Genomic DNA, 21,705 nt, shown 5'->3' on the forward strand with positions numbered 1-21,705 from the left:
TGGAGGCGGAGAAGATGGACGGCGGCGCACAGCCCGGCAAGACGTCCTGCTCTGTCATGTAGGGGGAGTCCACAACCAACGGGGCTACACACACACACACACGCACGCACACTCACTCACTCACACACGTGCACACAGGACAACTGCACTGGGATATCCCGTTTTACTTGAAGGCTACCTAACGCCACTTTTCCACCTGAATATCCTCCATGGCCCTGGATCCTGTTATTTATCAGTATTGTCATCCATGTTTTCCTTTTGGTGTGCTTGGTGTGGAAACAGGACGAGTGGCGCTCATGAATTTAATCCCAAACCGTGTATCAAAACAAGCGTTTTCCCCACCATGTGGTCATGATAATAATAACTAGATAAAGACGTTTCTTCTGGTACATTTATTTTGTTTCCATATAGCAGTAAGTGTCAGCCAAATAGTAGTAAACAAACAAAAAATGTCATCCATTTTCTAAAGTTGAAAATGTACAAATGTTTTGGATTGTAATCATTAAAGCCAAAAGTGGTTATGTAAAAAGCGCTTGCCAGCTCTTTTTCTTTTTTTCATTCAAAAAGTCAGACATTCAAAGGTCTAATTTGAAACACTAACCTTTTTTGAAAACCCAACATTGGCTTGAAATCCTACCTTGAAGCCCAAAACTTTGCTTGAAACCTTAATTTGAAGCCCTAATGCTACAACCCCAATTCCAATGAAGTTGGGACGTTGTTAAACATAAATAAAAACAGAATACAATGATTTGCAAATAATGTTCAACCTATATTTAATTGAATAACTGGAAAGACAAAATATTGAATGTTCAAACTGATAAACTTTATTGTTTTTAGCAAATAATCATTAACTTAGACCGATATAAAATGAGTCTGCAACCCACTTTTGTGCCCCGAACCACCAGTTGAGAATCCCTACTTTGCAAAGCATTGAAAAAATAAATGGAAAAAAAACATTCAAGTGACTTTGGAATCCTTTGTTGGATGCTGACCTCCTATATCATGTGTATTCAGGGTATTTGCAGGTTTAAGACTTGACCACTAGGAGTGTATGATATGAGCTTGTTATTATATCACGAAATTATGAATCAAACTGCCTTTCATTTATTATTCATATGATAATCTATACAATCATACACTATAAAAACTTGCCTCCAACCTCAACCGTTTTGGAAAATGAAGCCGGTGCTGTCAAGACAATGTTAGGGTTCCAAATTATGGTTTCAAAGCAGGATTAAGGTTTCAAGGTGGGGTTTCAAGACAGGGTTAGGGTTTTAAATAAAGGTTAAAGTTTCTAATTTGGATTTCAAACCAAGGTTAGGGTTTCAAGGTAGTGTTTTTTTTTTGTTTTTTTTTAGTGCTTCAGTTTGGTTTTCAAGCCAGAATTATATTTTGCAAAAGGGTTAAGCTAGCAATTTAAGTTTTCAAGCCAGGCTTAGGGTTTTAAACAAGGGTTAGCATTTCAAATTATGGTCTCAAATTACAACCCCCAATTCCAATGTTCTGTTAAACATAACACACATAAACATAAAAACAGAATACAATGATTTGCAAATCATGTTCAACCTATATTTAATTTAATACACTACACACAAAATATTTAATGTTCAAACTGATAAACTTGATTGTTTTTAGAAAATAATCAATAACTTAGAATTTTATGGCTGAACACGTTCCAAAAAAGCTGGGACAGGGTCATGTTTACCCCTGTGTTACATCACCTTTTCTTTTAACAACATTCAATAAACGTTTGGGAACTGGGGACACTAATTGTTGAAGCTTTTTAGGTGGAATTTTTTCCCATTCTTGCTTGAATGTCAGTCCGGTGTCTCCGTTGTCGTATTTTACGCTTCATAATGTGCCACACATTTTCAGTGGTCGACAGGTCTGGACTTCAGGCAGGCCAGTCTAGTACCCGGACTCTTTTACTACGAAGCCACGCTGTTGTACCACGTGCAGAATGTGGGTTGGCATTGTCTTGCTGAAATAACCAGGTCAGTCCATGAAAAAGACGTTGCTTGGATGGCAGCATATGTTTCTGCAAAACCTGTATGTACTTTTCAGCATTAATGGTGCCTTCACAGATGTGTAAGTTACCCATGCCATTGGCACTAACACAGCCCCAAACCATCACAGATGCTGGCTATTGAACTTTGTGTCCATAACAGTCCGGATGATTCTTTTCCTCTTTGGCCCGGAGGACACAACGTCCACAATTTCCAAAAACAACTTGAAATGTGGACTTGTCGGAACACAGAACACTTTTTCACTTTGCATCAGTCCATCTTAGATGAGCTCGGGCCCAGAGAAGCCGGCGGCATTTCTGGGTGTTGTTAATAAATGCCTTTTGCTTTGCATAGTAGAGTTTCAAGTTGCACTTATGGATGTAGCGCCGAACTGTATTTACTGACATTGTTTTTCTGAAGTGTTCCTGAGCCCATGTAGTGATATCCTTTACACATTGATGTCGGTTTTTGATGCAGTGCCGTCTGAGGGATCGAAGGTCACAGGCATTCAATGTTGGTTTTCGGCCTTGCCGCTTACATGCAGTGATTCTCTGAACCTTTTGATGATGATGATATGGACCGTAGATGATGAAATCCCTAAATTCCTTGCAATTGAAGACTCTAAATTTCCCGTAGGCGTGAATGTGAGTGCGGATGGTTGTTTGTTTCTATGTGCCCTGTGATTGGCTGGCAACCGGTTCAGGGTGGACCCCGCCTCCTGCCCGATGATAGCTGGGATAGGTTCCAGCACTCCCGTGACCCTTGTGAGGATAAGCGGCTCAGAAAATGGATGGATGGATGTACGTTGAGGAACATTGTCCTTAAACTGTTCGACTATTTTCTCACGCACTTGTTCACAAAGAGGTGATCCTCACCCCATCTTTGCTTGTGAATGACTGAGCAATTCAGGGATCCTTTAATACCCAATCATGGCACCCACCTGTTCCCAAGTAGCCTGTTGATCCGTGGGATGTTCCAAACAGGTGTTTGATGAGCATTCCTCAACTTTCTCAGTCTTTTTTTGCCACCAGTCCCAGCTTTGAAACGTGTTGCAGCCATAAAATTCCAAGTTAATGATTATTTGCTAAAAACAATAAAGTTTATCAGTTTGAACATGAAATATCTTGTCTTTGTAGTGTCTTCAATTAAATATAGGTTGAACATGATTTGCAAATCAGCGTATTCTGTTTTTATTTATGTTTAACACAACGTCCCAACTTCATTGGAATTGGGGTTGTAATTTGAGACCATAATTTGAAATGCTAACCCCAACCCTAGCTTGAAAATTCTGGCTTGAAAACCAAAACTGAAGCACTCAAAAACAACAACCAAAACACTACCTTGAAACCCTAATCCTGGTTTGAAATCCAAATTAGAAACTTTAACCTTTATTAAAAACTCGAACCCTGTCTTGAAACCCCACCTTGAAACCTTAATCCTGGTTTGAAACCATAATTTGAAACCCTAACATTGTCTTGACAGCACCGGCTTCATTTTCCAAAACGGTGGCGGTTGGAAGCAAGTTTTTATAGTGTACCATTGTATAGATTATCATACGAATAATAAATGAAAGGAAGTTTGATTCATAATTTTGTGATATAATAACAAGCTCATATCATACACTCCTAGTGGTCAAGTCTTAAACCTGCAAATACCCTGAATACACATGATATAGGAGGTCAGCATCCATTCATGTTTAACACCACCAACAAAAAAGGATTCCAAAGTCACTTGAATGTTTTTTTTCCATTTATTTTTTCAATGCTTTGCAAAGTAGGGATTCTCAACTGGTGGTTCGGGGCACAAAAGTGGGTCGCAGACTCATTTTAGATGGGTCGGGGTCAGCTCGAACAAAATTACATGAATTTGTAGTCAGATTTTTTTTGGTAGAGTATTTCAGACTTGATGCACTCCTGCCGCTTTGGCGCTCCTGTCGAAGAAAGTAACAGACTTTCAGACTTCCTATTACATCGATGGGTAAACCTTACAGTATATTGTAAATGACATTGCCTGTTACAAAGCTTTTAAATGACATTAACTCTTTCAATGCAGTATTACATAGAATTCATCTGAAACGAGTTCTACCACATTAAGCAACTCAAAATGTGTACTGGCCCATCTCAAGCAACTTAATTTGTCATTTTATAGTATTGAAACTCATCTGAGTAACAGGACTAAGTAACAGAGGTGAGTTGTCAGCGTAGAATGTGCAAATACATGAAATATAGCCACATGGCATTCATGCTAATAGCATGATGACATTAAGTACCTTACAGTGATTCACGAAAAAAAAGTTTTATAAATTCAAATATCAATAATGATTGAGGTAACAGGACCGAGCCAAGACTTGATTACAATCTCCCAGTCATAGTTGAAAGATCATCAAATATATGAATGAAATTACTTTTGTACTTTTCATGGACTGCAGAGGATCTGAATGATGCAACATCCTGTGGGCTGTATGCCTTGTGGAATATTCCAAATGTTTCCAAAATGTGTTCGGTTAACATTATTGAGTGAAAAACAAGGAACATGACAAAAGTGGGAATTTGAATGAAATACTTTTTTTGTTTTGTGTTTTAATAAATGTGTCATTGGGATAAAGAGTAACTCACGTAGCAAATGTGAAACAAAATTAACATCTCAAAAGGATTTAAATTCTATTTCATGGTAAAGTCTAATTTTAGGTAGCAGGGACAGGCAACAAAGGTCTTCCAGTCTTCAAGATCATTTAAAATAATCTTAAATTGTATTTATTAAATATACAATATTATCGGGACATTTGACCTAATAAAAAGGTATTTTAAAGAAAACTTTCTATCGTTCGCGGGGGCGCAAATGGCAGCGATTCGGTGGAAGGGCCCATACAGTATGTCATTTAAAAGCTGTGTGACACAGGATACATGCATTTGTACCACACATAAATGAAGACTACTGACTGGGCGTATACTGGTTCTCGTGGCTAATCCTCAGGGTCAGGATGGATCCTCCTGCGGGCAGAATGCCTTTGGCCGGCGGACTGGCCAAGGAAGTTACTGTGGTCATCATTTATGAGACCATGGGGTGGGGGGTTGCCAATCCAGGGAGGCCTGTAACGGAGCTCTCGGTCTTCATTAAGAGATGAGGCATATGTGCCTAAAGAATAAAAAAAATAATATATTATTTAGTCGATGTCAGCCACATACACCAAAAACAATACTGTTAAACCCACTTTTAAAAATAACTGATTTATGACGGCTGCAGTAAACCTTTTACTCAGATTATATTTTTGATTTAGTTCAAAGCAAAGCAAGTTTATTAATATATAAAAATAAAGAGAAAAATAAAAAGATAATAGTAATGATTAAATTAAATTGTATTGCACATCAAAGTTAAATGAAAATTGTATCTAAATAAGTTTTAAACAGGCGGCACGGTGGACGACTGGTTAGAGCGTCAGCCTCACAGTTCTGAGGAGCGGGGTTCAATCCCCGGCCCCGCCTGTGTGGAGTTTGCATGTTCTCCCCGTGCCTGCGTGGGTTTTCTCCCGGTTTCCTCCCACATCTCAAAAACATGCAAGAATTGGAGGCTCTAAATGCATGTGAGTGTGAATGGTTGTTTGTTTGTATGTGCCCTGCGATTGGCTGGCAACCAGTTCAGGGTGTACCCCGCCTCCGGCCCGATGATAGCCGGGATAGGCTCCAGCACGCCCGCGACCCGAGTGAGGAGAAGCGGCTCAGAAAATGGATGGATGAATGGAAGTTTTAAACAAACAGTTCTTAAATGATTAAATGTACATTTATTAAACTTAAAAGTTAAATACAACTGAAATGTACTTAGGTAGTGATTCTTTCGTGTACCCCTAGAGGAGCACGGTTTAAGAATCACTTATCCAGGCCAACCGACTTGACCGCATTCCAAAAATATTATGCAAATGATATTTTTCTTTGATTTTATTAAATAGTCGATGCAAATGACAGTCAGCATTATTTTGAAGTTATCAACAGTTAGAGTATAATTAGAATTTTATAAAACAAACCACTTTTTTTGGGGGGGGGGGGGGGGGGGGGGGAACAAAACTTAATGCACTGTTCCAAATTATTACACTCAACAGTTTCAAAACATCATAATGACTTAGGTCAAGTCACATTTTACTTAGAACCTCTTATTTGATAGCAGCTTCACAATTCTTGCATCCATTGATCCTTTGGAGAGTTTCTGCTTGAATTTCTTTGCAGAATGTTTGAAGAGGCTCCAAAAGCTGCCTCCTTCAAAAACATTGGAAGTATACTAACGGTTGATGATTTGAAAATTATGCTATCGTTTCCACTGACTATATCGGAAAATCGAAGAAAAATATCAAATGCATAATGATTTCAAAGTTAAATGCGACAAGCATTTAACTTTGCATTCACTGTGAAAGTGTTTTCAGGTTTATTATTTTTGATTGGAAAAAAAAACCTTCAAGAGCACTGCAAATAATAGTGCAGGAACAAGAGTTAAGTCCAGCAATGTGTAAAATAATTTAACGTGCAAAAACAGAGTATCAAATAATGTAACATCAAGCAAATACTTAAATAATGATGAAACTCAACCAAGGTTCCTGAAACAAGATGACACAATGCAATAATTAAGTCTTAAACCTATAATGTAAAAATGACTAAAAGCTTTAGTAAAAAGTCATTCAAAATAAACTACCGTAGTCCTAACGTTTAACTTTTTCTTGTATTACTTTGTTCTTCCTCAAGCTCTGATGTCCAGTGAAAGATACACACTCACCAGCTGTCAGGAGCAGGAGAATGCTTAAACCCAAGAGCACCAACTTCATTTTGCTGTTCAACACGAGTAGCCTGTGACATACATTTGCTTTTCAACAAGATAAATAAAGCCACACTTTTGAAAACACAACCACAAAAAACGTCGACATACCTTGTTCACTTGGAAGTTTCGCTTTGTGCTGTTCAATGCTGTTGTGTTATCAGTCCCTTTTTATAGCAGCTCTTATTCACTCATCGTGTTAACATATCCACTGAATGCTTTCAAAGTAGGATTCCACCTGAAAAATGCGGCCGCCATTTGTCCTCCAGCGTCTTATCAAATATGTACCTGTCATCCATCCAGATAATTATTATTAGTGAAATTTACACATCAAAAGTTGAAGTTAGAGGCTACGGAATTGTGTGTTGTTGCCAGATTTCCATTCCGATCATCCAATTGCCTCACCCATCTCGAGGGTCCAACACTAAAGATTCCCGTGCCCCAAGGGTCCTTCCAAGTGCGCGAGCAGCATGTAACCATCCCACTTCTGACACCATTTGTCAAATAATTCAAAGGAGAACCTTAATTTGCATTTAAACCTAGATCAACTGTGTAAAGAAACTATTCACTTATCAAAACAAGAACTAGGCCATGGATGGCCCCACTTCTGACGCAATTTATCATTCAATTCAATTGAATTTTATCTATATAGTCCCAAATCACAACAGAAGTTGTCTCAGGGCACTTGACACATGGAGCGGGTCAAAGATCAGACGCCTCACTCATTAAAAGACCAACTGAACCCCACATGAGCAAGCACTAGGCGACGGAGGCAAGGAAAACTCCCTCTTGGGAAGAAACCTCAAGCAGATTCAAGACTACAAGAGTAGAAAATGAGAGAGACAGAGACACAGGAAAGCCATTTCGACAAAGCAGACTTGAACTTGTCAGGTCTTGATTTGATCCTCGAGGGTTGATCGAAGCACGTCCCTTGAGAGGGGATCGCAGATGGAAGGATCTCTCTTTCAGGATGACCAGGCTGGCCCAGTCGTTTGGAGCAGAATCCTCCACAACAGCACATCCAGGGAAGTGGTCCACCTCAGAACTTGTCGCAGTTGTTTGGTGCAGAATCCAGACAGGAACAGCATGCGAGTCGGTCATTGTCACTTGGCCCCTCTCCAAGCAGTAGAGGCTGGGGGAGGTCAGAGGAGAAGCGGCAGTAAAACAGGCCAGCGTGCATCTTAACTCAATGCCAAAGTGTAAAACTAAGTCTTAAGTCGAGATTTAAACATTTTTACTGAGGTAGCAGCTTTAAAATCCACAGGTAGGGCATTCCAGAGTACTGGAGCCCGATTAGAAAATGCTCCCGAGCACAGGTGTCAAACTGGTGGCCCGGGGACCAGATCCGGCCCGCAACATCATTTTATGCGGCCCGTGAAAGCAAATCATGTGTGTCGACTTCATATTTCTTGTGAAAATACCAAAATTGATGTCTTTACTGGTATAATGTTGCGATATTGCATTTTGTTACCAGTCACCTTTTTGAAATAAATGTAATAATTGTTGAACATTTTTTATTGACTTCTGATTTTAAAACTAGTTATCCATCAACCTGTTGTGTATATGTCATTATATGAGACAATATTTTATATGGGTTCACAGTCATAACGGTCCTCCGAGGGAAGCCATAACTAAAATGTGGCCCGTGACAAAAATGAGTTTGATACCCCTGCTCTCGAGCCTCCGGACTTCTGAAGCTGAGGAGCTGTACACTCAACCTGGATTTGAACCATTTGTTAAGAAACTTCCCACCTATCGAAACAAGAGCCAGATCATACACGGCCCCACGTCTGTCATTGCTTGTCATGAAAACTGAGGAGTAGTACGCTTAACCTAGATTTGAACCTATTTTGGTCACAAACTGTCCCACTTCTGACAACAAGTTCATCTGTCCCAAAGGTCCTTCCAACCACTAAAAACATATACATTAAAAACAACCAAGCCGCCATTTGTTACAGAACTCCATGGAGTAATACCCTAAAACTGGATCTTAACTTGGTTCTGGGTCGACTGGATTTAAAAAATGAATAAAAATCAACACCCAACATGGTATCCAGAATGCATACACAAGCTGTATTCCATCGGACCTCATCACTGTCTGTTCAGTCACACATACATCATATCAGTCGAGACGTGGACCTCAAAGCTGGAAACCTTGAGGACCTTTGTTGAAATTGTTTTTCAGTAAAAAAAACAAAAACAAAAGCACACAGTGGTTATATCTTGTTTGAGTTTTGCGAATGTTTCTATTCGAATCATTAAAAACATTTTTAAGACCTAATCCACCATCAACAACATAACATTCCAACTCGGCTTTTCTTTGTGAAGTGTGAATTTCACACACACACACACACACACAAAAAATTACTTTAGTACATACTGTATTTGTACACCACAATTTGCGAATGGATTGTGGATGCTTGGGCTAACGTGTCTGCTTGCACTGTTGTTCGAGCTTTCGTAAAAGCCGGCATCATTTCTGAGGAGCCGCACGGCAACGAGACTGACTCGAACCTGCCGTGTTTGATGGAGAACTTGCCCAGCTGTTCATTTCGGATACAGAAGATGAGGACTTTGATGGATTTGTGGATGAGGATTGATCCAAAAATAACGTGAATACATTGTTAAATACTTCAATAAAGTACAACCGAACTCAGTTTAGCTCCCGCTGCCTTTTTGAAAACATTGTGTATGCATGCTACCGCATGTTTTAAGATAGCGTATGGAGTTTGCTTGTTCTCCACGTGCCCGCGTGGGTTTTCTCCGGGCACTCCGGTTTCCTCCCACATCCCAACAACATGCATGGTAGGTTAATTGACAACTCTAAATTGCCCGTAGGTGTGAATGTGAGTGCGAATGGTTGTTTGTTTCTATGTGCCCTGCGATTGGCTGGCAACCAGTTCAGGGTGTACCCCGCCTCCTGCCCGATGACAGCTGGGATAGGCTCCAGCACGCCCGCGACCCTAGTGGGGAGAAGCGGCTCAGAAAATGGATGGATGGATGGATGTTTTACTATGCCTACGCCCAATAATACGGTGCGCCTTATGTATGTGTTAAAGACAGAAATAGACCACGTAACTGAGACTGCGCCTTTTAGCACGGTGCGCCTTATGGTCGTGAAAATACGGTACATATTGCGGAATATCATAGAGGGCAAAAGACGTATTTTTGAAGAAGTGTGTCAACACAATTCTGCACTCATTAATCAGCTGGAGAAAAAAAAACTATTATCAGTGACAAATGGTGTCACAAATGGAATGCTATGACAGAAGTTGAAGGTCCATGAGAAGATCAATGAGTGTTAGGGTTTCAAAGTAGAATTCAGGTTTCAACTTCCAGGAATTCAAACACCAATTCAAATTGGGTGTTTGAAGTCAGAGAATAAAGTAATATTTTAACAAGCAAAAAAAAAAGTTGTGATATTCAGATTTCTGAAATATAGATTTGGTTTGGTATGTGTTGAGATTTAGGACTTGTTTTAGGACTCAAATCTTTTCTTTTTAAGAAAGCGCAACATTAATTGTTTGTCTTGTATGTAGGAAATGAATGGTGCAGACAAGCGTAACAGTGACAGTTGGGCAAGTCTGATTTATGTTATAAAACCATTAGTAATGCTTTGGCTCCAAATGAAGAGCCCGGGAGAAGCTTTTTTCTTTCTTTTTTTGTTTTTAAATATGACCAGCCAGATGCTGAGCTGCACTGTATTTGTTTACGGAATTGCTGTGTGGGCCTTGAACGTGTGGCATTTACATTTCTTTCCCTTCCCTCATATTTTTTTTGTGAGATCCCTAATAATTGTCCTATCCCATTACATATTTGCCAATCCATCCATCCATTTTCTGGAGCCTATCCCAGCTGTCATCGGCAGGAGGCGGGGTACACCCTGAACTGGTTGCCAGCCAATCGCAGGGCACATAGAAACAAACAACTATTCGCACTCACATTCACACCTACGGGCAGTTTAGTTTTCAATGAACCTACCATGCATGTTTTTGGAAAGTGGGATGAAACCGGAGTGCCCGGAGAAAACCCACGCAGGCACGGGGAAAGCATGCAAACTCCACACATGCGGGGCCGGGGATTGAACCCCGGTCCTCAGAACTGTGGGGCTGACGCTCCAACCAGTCGTCCACCGTGCTGCCATATTTGCCAATGCATTTGGTTATTATTTTTACGGCTAGTTTTGAAAGGCAACTTCGCAGGCCACAAAATGGCACGGCGGGCCGGATCTGGCGTGCAAGCCTCGAGTTTGACGCCTCGGTCCAACTGTATGATGTGTTTGAGAAAATTCAAAGTGAAATAATTTATGACTGTCAAAATAAGATGGAAAAAGTGGGATCTCTCCTTCCCCCTAGTGTTTTTCAGTGTCACCCTCAATTGGCGGGACGACATGACGATTCCCCAATTCAGTGTCGTGGCTGTTTTCACCGCACAAAGGCAAAAGACTTGACACCTTGATGCCACTTGCACCCAAAAAGTTAATAATAAAAGCATACTTGCGCCGCCCGGAACAAATTTGTCCACTATTTGTTTACTGCACAGACATTTGTTGCAGACGGACGCACTGCTTTACCTGTGAAAAACATTGCCAAAAAGGAGAGGAGCGTCTGTAAGTGACATTTAAGACACTATTAGATGTACAATGTACATACAGTATAACATGATGAATAAATGAGCTGAATGGTCTATATATTTTTTTAATTCATTAATTAATTTGAACCATAATGTAAACGTACCAAAAACAAATCCGGTATTCCACAGCCACTGTACAAGTTTTGTCTGGTTTAATATTTTAGGTTTTATCGAATCAGCCGTGGCCCAATGGTTAAAATCATTACCTGCCATTGCGGGGGACCTAGGTTCAAGACCCTGACTGGACCATCCGCCAACATCCCCTGGACTCGTGTCTGTGGTGTGCTTGAGGAAGACACAGAGAGCAAATTTTGTGTGCATGCATGCATGTTCATGACAATAAAGGTGATTCTTCTTAAAAATCTGCAACATCACTGTGCAAATATAGTACAAGAACAACAGTAATGTGCAGCAACAAATTGAATCATTTGGCTATCTTAAAATAAGTTAATATGTACAAAGACAAGTATTAAATATCCATAAAACGTAAAGCAAATGCATAAATAATTTTGAAACTAATCAGAGCTTCCTGAAACAATCAACAATACAAATTTAATAATCACCGGTAGAGCTTAAGACAATGTAAAATGGTCACTGCACAACCGGCTCTACCTATTGAGCGGCAGCCACCTGTCACAGACATGTGTTTCGTTTATGGTGTTTATGTATATTTTGACATTTTATTTTATATATTTTTTTTGCAACAAGATAAATAAATAAAGTAACACTTATGAAAATATGTCCACATATCTTGTTAACTTGGGGGTTTCGGTTTGTGCCGTTGAATGATAGGAGTTTATTATCGGTCACTTTTTTGTAGCATCCTTTATTGATTCATCATCTTTACACAACCACTGAACATTTCCATTTGTGGAGGTGTCACCTGAAAGGAGGTGTCCTCCTTTGGCAAATATTGATTTGTCATCATTCCAGATAATAATTATTCGTGAGATTTACACTTCAAAAGTTGATGATAGAGTTGTCATCCAACTGCCTCACCCATCTCCAGGGACAAATACTCAGGGTACACATGCCCTAAGGGTTCTTCTAACTGGGCAGGCAGCATGTAACCATCCCACTTCTGACACCATTGGTCACATTCAGTAATTCTGAAGAGGATTTTAATCTGAATTTGAACATAGATCTTCTGGGTTAAGAAACTTCCCACTGATCAAAACAAGAACTAGGCCATCGATGGCCCCACTTCTGACACCATTTGTCACGTAATACTGAAGAGGAGTACCCTCAACACGATTTGAACCCCGATCTACTAGGTTAGCAGGGTTCGCGCTGCCCGTTGGCCACCTCGCCAATGCCTACTAGAAACTGGATTTGGCGAAGCGAATATTGCCCACGTTCGCCATGCTGGCGATTCAAAATTTCTTGCGTCAAAACTCAAAAGCCCTTCACACAGGTGTCAAACTCAAGGCTCGGCGACCACATCTGGCCCACATCATTTTATGTGGCTCGCGAAAGCAAATCATGTGCGTCAACTTCAATAGTCCCTGCCCAAATCTAAAAAAAAAAAATAATAATAATAATAATAATGACACATAAGGCACTCTACAGCTTAAGGACAAAATTTAAAAACTTAGAAAAACAGATAACACAGAAAAAAGAGTAAAACACATTCATTCATTCATTTTCCACACCACTTATCCTCACTTGGGTCGTGGGCATGCTGGAGCCTATCCCAGGTGACTCGGGGCGAGAGGTGGGTTACACCCTCAACTGGTCGCCAGCACAAATAAACCAAAAAAAACATTCGCACTCACATTCATACCTGCGGGCAATTTAGTCTTCAATTAACCTACCATGCGTTTTTTTGGGGATGTGGGAGGAAACCGGAAAGCCTGGAGAAAACCCACGCAGGTACGGGGAGAACATGCAAACTCCGCACAGGCGGGGCTGGCTTTGAACCCTGGTCCTCAGTACTGCGAGGCAGATTTGCTAACCAGTCGTCCAGCATTCCACCGAGTAAAACACACATTTATGGAATTTTTTTTTTAAAACTAAAAATCTGAGACAAAAAATCATGGAACAGTAATCTTGACTTGAAAACGTAACTTTAAAACCCTAACCCTGGTTTAGAATCCTAATTTCAAAGCCTAACCCGGTTTTGAAACCCTAATTTGAAATCTTTGCTCTTTTCCAAATCATAATCCTGCTTTGAAACCCAAACTGAAGCCCTCACCCTGGTTCAAAACATTAACTTGAAACCCTAACCCTGGGTTGAAACCCTACCTTGACAGCTGAACCTTGGCTTGAAACCCTACCTTGACACCTTAACCTTGGCTTTAAACCCTAACATTTTAATGGGCCAATCCCAATTCTATTGTCTTGGCGCCATCGTCTTCATTTTTCAAAAAGGTTGAGGTTGGAAGTACCCGGTAGGGTTTTGTAGTGTCCCATGGTATAGATGATCATAAATATGAACAATAATCAATTAAAAGGCGATCAAAAGGATCGGAATAAAGGAATAAAGTTGGTGAGCCACACAATGGAGTTACGGGAAAGAGTAGTGGAGGCTAGACTCAGGACCGAAATGAGTATTTGCGAGCAACAGTATGGTTTTGTGCCTAGAAAGAGGACCACAGATGCATTATTTGCCTTGACGATGTTGATGGAAAAAGTATCTTCATATCATCAGGCAGTGCTTCTTGACAAGAAGACATTTTGGTTAAAAAAAATTGGACATTAACCGCGACACCAAAGATCCAGGCCACAGATGTCCTCACCATTCCACTTTTGACACCATTTGTCAATAATAAACAGAAGAGAATACGCTCTCAAGTTAAAATGATACTGTAAACATCACATGGCAGTACCAGCGATTCGACCGCATCATTGTGGTTGCGCACTCCTTGAAAGAGACATCCGCCCTTTGTACTCCAGCATGTTCTCAAATATGTACTAGTCAACCGTCCAAATGATTATTATTAGCAATAGTAACACTTCCCAAGGACACGGTGAGGTTGGAAGGTAGCGCATAGTTTTTTCTTGGTGGATTCTACGATCTGAACATTGTATTGTTCGTAATGTTTCCATTTTCTTGAATCACACTGTATATGATACTAAAATCCGTCCATCCATTTTCTTCCACACGCGAGTCACGGGTGCCGGTGACCTAGAGCACACCAAAGCTCTAGGTCTCTATGTGCCTCTCGGGGCACATAGAGACAACCATTCCGACTGCAACAGACAATTGAATGTTGAATTGACCTAAGCTGCATGTTTTTGGAGTGTAAGCTATATATAACCTGTGAGGCAGATGTGCTTCCGATTTGTTGACTAGGCCACTTGATACTAAAATACAAAAGAGAAACACAGGAACCCTGTCTGACATCATGTAAAGAAGTTGAACAGTGTCTCCGTCCTTATCACATTTTAAAATGACACCCAACAAATGCAAGTAATAACAGTTTTCGTGATTTGAGAGATTTTAAAATGAAGTTCCAAGTGGATATTTCAAAATAGGCTCTGTGAATGTATTATCACACACAAATCAGTAAAACTGAGTCCGATATATTGAAAGTGTCATGCAAAGTTCAAGCAAGAACTGGTTGTGTAGGACGCTTTGGTGGCGCCTGCGATTTGATAGGCTAAGGTAGCTGGCGTTTCTATCCTTTGTGCTGACACACTGAAGGTTGCTCTCCAAAGAAAAAGTAATATTGTGTCACCTTAAAAATATCTACTAGTCCTCCACCCATTAGCACCATTAATCAGCTTTACACTTCAAAAGATGACTGATACCACATTGTGTGTCCTTGGTGGATCGGGGTTGGCAAAAAAGTCAGGATATTTGGCACGGTGACGAGCCCGACTACAAGACACATTGCCGCCACAATGTTTTCTTTTTCTCAAATCATACTGTACATGATATTAAAATCCATCCATCCATTTTCTGTACCGCTTATCCTCACTTGGGTTACGGGTGTGGGTGAGCCGGAGCTGACGAAAAGCTACAGCCTCAGCTGGTTGCCAGCCAATCCGCAGGGCTCATGGAGACAATTCAAACAACCATTCACACTCACATTCACACCGATGGACAATTTAGTCTGCACTGAACCTAATTTTTGGAATGTGGGAGGAAAGTAGCCAGAGAAAACACACACAAAAATGGGGAGCCCTGATTCAAACCCCGAATCTTTGAACTGTGTGGCAGATGTGTTTGCTACACGTTCACTATGCCACCTGATACTAAATCTCAAATACAAATACAAAATAATACAGTGACCCAGTCTGATATGAAGTGATGTAATAGCATGTCCCATCACCGTTATACCCCAATCGCACGTACAAATGACAGTCAAAAAATGCAATGCTGGTCACATAATAACAGTTTTCATGATGTCAGAGATTATAAAATTGAGTGAAAATGTGAAAATCGGCACGATCACAGTCTTAGCGCACACACATCAGTTCAGTAAATCAGAGTCAGAAATGTCAGCATGCATTTTATTGATTCAAAGATGAAAGGGTAATACAGATGATTTTTGAGAGTCGTGGTTCAAACAAAAAGTGGTGACGTAGGAGGGAAATGGAAAATATAGACCACTGAAAGAATCAACACACATCAGTCTGTCTAAAGATTGAAAGGGATATCTGGAATATGAGTGATGTTTTCCCCCCCTGCTATGATCAGATGTTGCACAAGTCGCTTGAGCAGTACTCTGTGACAAATTCAGGAATTTGTTCAAACCAATTGACCCGAGAAATAGTCATGCATTCCTGCAGCCGGAGATCTGACAGAGAAAGGGGGGGGGGGGGGGGGTAACATAAACATTATTAACACGTGGACCCTTGGAAATGGAACACAATATACAGTAAATTTGAATCTTGGGGTAAAACCTTTTCACCGTTTCTGTGCAATTTTAGGTACAATTTCCAGTTGATCAACCAAAACCAACCGTGAGCGTTCTAAGCGACTGATGTACTTTAATGGATTCACAAACTGACGTTGATGCTGATGATGTAAAAAAAGAAATAAAAATAATAATAATAACAACTCACAACCCCTCGATATGACAGTCCCACAGAATCTTTCCTCTCCTTCACACTCATGCTCAGTGACATCACATGGTCTTCCCCCTGGTCCAGGCACACAGTTATAGCACCTCAGCGCTTCACCTGAGAAAAGAGAGCAAATCGGGGGGGGGGGGGATGTATCTAGTCATATGGCTGACTTTAAGCCACAATGTACAACCAAAGATTTGAAATTTCGATTTTCTATCAAATTGTAGCGGAGAAACGTTTACCGGCTGTGTAGAGGAGGGCACAGCTTAAAGCCAAGAGCAGCAACTTCATCGTGTTGTTCTGTGAGAGAAAACATTACATTTTACAGACCACACCCTTCACAAAAGTTTCAATATACGACAATTTAATTTGGTTTAATACTTCAACCATAGGCGGCACGGTGGCCGACTGGTTGGAGCGTCAGCCTCACAGTTCTGAGGACGCGGGTTCGGTCCCCGGCCCCGCCTGTGTGGAGTTTGCATGTTCTCCCCGTGCCTGCGTGGGTTTTCTCCGGGCACTCCGGTTTCCTCACACATCCAAAAAACATGCATTCATTGGAGACTCTAAATTGCCCGTAGGTATGACTGTGGGTGCGAATGGTTGTTTGTTCCTACGACTTCATCATGTTGTTCTGTGAGACAAAACGTTACGACACAAAAGTTTCAATATAATACAATTTCATTTGGCAAAATAGTTCGACCATAATCTGCAGTACCAGCTACATGCAGTGCCTTGTTGATTTGCAGTTTTCAGTACCAATTTCTTGTCATTTGTTCTTTTATAGTTGCTCATATTTACTCATCATGTTTAGGCATTGAGTTGTTTTTTTGTTGTTGTTTTTTTTTTAACATTTAACGATTATTAGTAAGATAAACACTTGAAACGGACAACACCTTGAATGGGTGAGGCACTCGGACGATTGGAAACACGAGTGTCGTCTGAGTCATTTTGAAGCAAATGTATTATGGAAAGTGGACCTTTTAATGGCTTCTATGTTGACAAATAGCTGAGTCTCAGATAGACAGCACATGCTTGAGTTCTTGAGGTAAACAAAAATAGTTTATTTTTTTAAAAATACGAATAAATGATTTTCAATTGTTATTGTATTCTTTATAGTTGATATAAATATCAAAATTGCAAATGATTTAATAGAACAAAATCATTCAGTGTATATGTTTTTTTTCCATCACAACTTTATTGTGAAATTATGACTTATCTCTTTTTGTATTAAGACCTTATTCCCGTTCAACTGCGATTTTCCTCATATTCTGTTTTTTTGTAAATTTTGAAATAAGGAATTTTCTCGTGATAAGGATATTTCTTGTAATATTAAGACTTTGTTCTTGTAACTTTTTTACCATGTTACGACCTGATTTTGTTGAAATTAGGGTTTACTGCATGTCTTAAGACTTTATTTTCGTTACAACTTGATTCTTTGCACATTAATACTTTTTCTTCTAATCAATAATACGACTTGATTCTCCTAAAAAACATTTTTTCTCAAAATATTACATCAGTTATTATGATATTAAAACTTGTTTTCTTGTATAGTTTTATTTAGTTAGTATTTACTGTCATACAAAGACTTTTTTTGTTAAAACATGAATTTCTGGACATTTTTTTTCTTCTGAATATTATGACTTGATTCTTGTAAAATTACAAGACTATTTTTCGTTAAAAAAAATATTATATTCTAATAAGATTAAAATCGTTCTTTTCAATTTTTGTCAAATTGACTCTCCAAAAATTCTGACGTTGCATTTGTGGTGAGGAATCTATTTGTTTAATATGTATGTCTATTCAACATCACAAATCACATCCATGTGTAAAATTGGTGGAACATTTTGAGGGTTATTTTCTTAATCCATTTGCAGATGTTTTTGAGCATAAAAAGAGTCTTTGTTTGTTTGTTTTTTTTATTAAAAAGCAATATTGCACATGTCACTGTGGCAACATTTGATGCGGATGAAGCTGTTCTTCATCAGCATCATGCAGTCTTCCATGGCCATGCACTTCTGGTAGAAGCCATCTGGAGAAAAGAGATAAGCAAGAAGATTTTCAAATTCAAATGTCAAACACCCCGTTGATGGGGACCGTCCGAAATGACCAAACAGATCTCACATGGCGCTCGGAGGAACTTGGCGACGGCGCAGCCGTCTTTCTCGGGTCTGCACGTCTCCACAGTGAGCTCGCACTCCTCGCCGGCCACTCTGGAAACGCAGCGATGGCAGTTGAGAGCTTCACCTGACAAAAAAGACAACAAAAACTGTACTTATTGTAGTGTTTGTGTTGGATGTTTGCCTTTAAGGGGCATGGCCTAGTTAAGAACTGGAGGAAGGTTGGCCAGTTAGTGCAGTGTGAGCGTCTGGGCGTGAGTTGTGGCCTACAGCAGCTCCTTGCGGGTGTTGTCATTTTGTATTTGTGTTTGTCCCGTTCAATAATAATGTCAGAAATTGCTTTGGTTACTGTGCCTGTCCTTGCCCACATGCAAGGGCATTACAGTACCTTAATTGCGCCAGTTTTAATTTATTTATTTATTTTACTCGAAGCTTTTACATTTCACCAGGAGCTAAAATTTCGTCTCGTAACAGAAAGAACAAAAAAATAATCGACCAATCGACAGCTTATAATACGAAAAAAAAAGGCAGGCCACTCGTAAGTCAAGGTACCGCTGCAAATTTCGTAAACTGTGTCTGTGAGCGAGCCTGTTCGGCAACATTGGGGCTAATTTACATACAGTTGAAACCAGATGTTTACAGTACATACACTATATAAAAAGACACATTCGCTTTTTTTTTTTCTCACTGTCTGACATGAAATCAGACTAAACTTTACTTGTTTTAGGTCAATTAGGATTACCAAAATGATTTCTATTTGCTTGAATGCCAGAATGAGAGGATTTTTTTAGGCAATTTTTATAATTAGTTTTAGTTCGAATATAATATATTATAATATACAAGATCATTTTTTATTTAGTTTTAGTTATAGTTTTTTTTTAAGTGTGTATAAATATCTGGTTTCAAATGTAATAACTGCCCCTACACAGAGTTTCTTAGCCTATGACATGATCAGATGGGTTGGGCGAAGATCCAGAGCCACTTTCAAGCAACGGCTGTGCTACGCACCGACATGTAGAAGCACTATGATGCACTTGTGGGGTGTTTGTGTTTGGTGATGCGTCCATGTGCCGCATAGATTACACACAATGTGGGAAGTAAAGTTCTGCCTCCACGAATGAAAATGTTTACATTATCTTCATACCTCAGGTAGAATCCGTTATGGTGGTGAGCTTTGTAGTCCTTTTAAAACCATTAGAAGTCTTGTTTAAACATATCAAAATAAAGCCTGAGCGTTTTGAAAATGTCAGCAAAGAGCACCAGGAAGCAACAAAGACAAAATCAACACACTTTGCTGCTTTAGTGATGGTGAAATTTGCACGCTGCACAAAATAAACATACCCTTTCAACGTCCGAAGTCCTGGATTAGGCCTTGCGTAAAAATCAATCCAAAAGTACAAGTGCACTGCTTTTTGTTCAGTGGAAAATGAGCGACTCGCTCACCTGCAGCCAATAACAGCGCGACGCTTAAAGCCAACAGCAACAACTTCATTGCGATGTTCACCACAGCGCCAGCCAGCCTTTGGACGCAACAAGCAGATATTATTGCATGTTCCATATTTATGCCAGCAGGGAGCTCCTTTGGAATCTTTTTGAACCACGTATACTCGACAGATGAGTGACATTAAAGTGTGAAATATTTGAGTTTTCGTCTTCGTGTGTGGTCAGAGCACAATGGCGATGTTTCATGACTCGCCATAAAACACTACCGACCGACCCCAAAGTTGGCAGTTTCCCTTCATAATTTGAAATTTGTGATGTCATGCGTAACGGACGTGATCGACCCACAAAACAAATTGCAACAACCTGTGCTTGAAAAGACACAGGACGTCTGCCGTGTACGTTTGAAGTGGCCATTTTACGGTAACTTTGGCCATTTGACTGGGGGCAGCGGTCCCCTTTTCCCACCCCTGTTCAACGTCCCTGGCTCTAACCTTAATTCTAGTTTCGTGTTTTTTGGTGAGTTGTCAAACTTCGCCGCCACGCTCCGCCCATAACTTTCTGCCATTTAGTGTCACGCATCTGCCTAGTCTAGATGGCTCCAATTTGAATTAAGAGCAACTGGGGAAAAAAAAAAATAAATCTCTAAAACAAGTTTTGTCTTTTCAGGACACCTGGAAATGGCCAACATTACGATAAAATGGCCACTTCTGTCTCTGCTCTGCATCACACTTAGAGCCATTTCTAATGTTTTGGTTACCTCAGGACACTGGTGTCAAACTCAAGGCCTGAGGGCCAGATCCGGCCCGCACATTATAGTGCGTTTACTTCCTTTTCCGACTAAAGGGATTCATTATTTTTATTTTGGCAGAAAAGCTGTACAAAAATTTGCTAATTTTGTTAAATTCTTACACATATTTCAAACGTTTTTTTCCACCAAATCCCTTCTTAAATTTGTTCTTTTTTTTAATTAAAAAAACTATTGAACAATAGTTGTATTATATACTTAAAGAGGACGTTGGCAATTGTTTTCAAAAAAAAAAAAAAAAAACACTTTGTCATAGGATAAATACTATCTGTGAAAAAAATCTGAGAAAAAAAATCAGAAAAGACTCAAGAAACCACTGCACCCGAAGGAGAAAAAAACTCAGACACACACCCCCGCAAAAAATAAAACTTGAAACCGATAACATTTAGGGCTCCATTATGAATCAAGTTATTTTCTTGGGGAACAAGGTAACAGATAAGCGCAAGGTATGATTTTCACAATTGTCACCCTCTGAGCGAAACCGTAGTGAAAAAATGGGTTTGTCATGCCTGCCTTAGGAGAACTTGAGAAGATGCTATGTTTCCTTGCACATTCACATTACTGGACACAATGGTCGGCATCTTTTTACACTTGTATGACAGTTAACGTTAGATGTACAGACAGATATACTCGAGCATAGGTTTTTATGGAAATATAATATAAGCGATGTAATAAAGACAAGTCAAATAGAAGTCTTTAGCATGAAAAATCAACACTCTGGTACCTTTAAAGTACACATACCTTGCGGACTTGTGGGTCTGTGCCAGTAAAAACGATGACCTCGCTTACTTGCCGCCTCTTTTTATAGCTGGGTTTGTCCGTCCACGCCTCCGTGTGTTCCACTGTGGTCAGGGGTCAATGCCGATGTATCGCCTTATGCAAGATACGT

The 21,705-nt window shown here is 39.9% G+C and overlaps 2 protein-coding genes and 1 long non-coding RNA gene across 4 annotated transcripts in view; 1 reads left to right on the plus strand and 2 right to left on the minus strand.

Moving 5' to 3' along the window:
• rheb (Ras homolog, mTORC1 binding) overlaps positions 1-532 on the plus strand; it is an 18,295-nt gene extending 17,763 nt beyond the window's left edge. For both annotated transcript variants that reach the window (XM_061796697.1, XM_061796698.1), the window contains one exon: positions 1-532. This exon is cut by the window's left edge and continues 31 nt beyond it. In XM_061796697.1, the coding sequence (XP_061652681.1) occupies positions 1-62 (62 nt within the window). In that variant the 3' untranslated portion in view covers positions 63-532.
• A 3,210-nt stretch (positions 533-3,742) lies between these two features.
• LOC133489453 (uncharacterized) lies at positions 3,743-7,034 on the minus strand. The gene is made up of 4 exons (XR_009791910.1): positions 6,915-7,034; positions 6,765-6,835; positions 4,946-5,141; positions 3,743-3,936 (listed from the first exon to the last, which is right to left on the minus strand). It is a non-coding gene; the product is annotated as an uncharacterized LOC133489453 (long non-coding RNA).
• An 11,315-nt stretch (positions 7,035-18,349) lies between these two features.
• ly97.3 (lymphocyte antigen 97, tandem duplicate 3) lies at positions 18,350-21,705 on the minus strand. The gene is made up of 4 exons (XM_061798383.1): positions 21,558-21,705; positions 20,012-20,088; positions 18,573-18,695; positions 18,350-18,480 (listed from the first exon to the last, which is right to left on the minus strand). The coding sequence occupies exons 2-4, from the start codon at positions 20,058-20,060 to the stop codon at positions 18,371-18,373; spliced, it is 282 nt and encodes a 93-aa protein (XP_061654367.1). The 5' UTR covers positions 20,061-20,088; positions 21,558-21,705; the 3' UTR covers positions 18,350-18,370.

Source organism: Phyllopteryx taeniolatus, chromosome 14, assembly GCF_024500385.1.
Source record: "Phyllopteryx taeniolatus isolate TA_2022b chromosome 14, UOR_Ptae_1.2, whole genome shotgun sequence".
NCBI lineage: Eukaryota > Metazoa > Chordata > Actinopteri > Syngnathiformes > Syngnathidae > Phyllopteryx > Phyllopteryx taeniolatus.

Bases quoted from the DNA above. Each gene is read 5' to 3' on its own strand.
- ly97.3 (XM_061798383.1), bottom strand. From the start codon at position 20,060: ATGAAGTTGTTGCTGTTGGCTTTAAGCGTCGCGCTGTTATTGGCTGCA. The intron at 18,696-20,011 runs GTGAGCGAGTCG...CTTTTTTGTCAG, and splicing joins CGCGCTGTTATTGGCTGCAG to GTGAAGCTCTCAACTGCCAT. The intron at 18,481-18,572 runs GTGAGATCTGTT...TCTTTTCTCCAG, and splicing joins CAAGTTCCTCCGAGCGCCAT to ATGGCTTCTACCAGAAGTGC.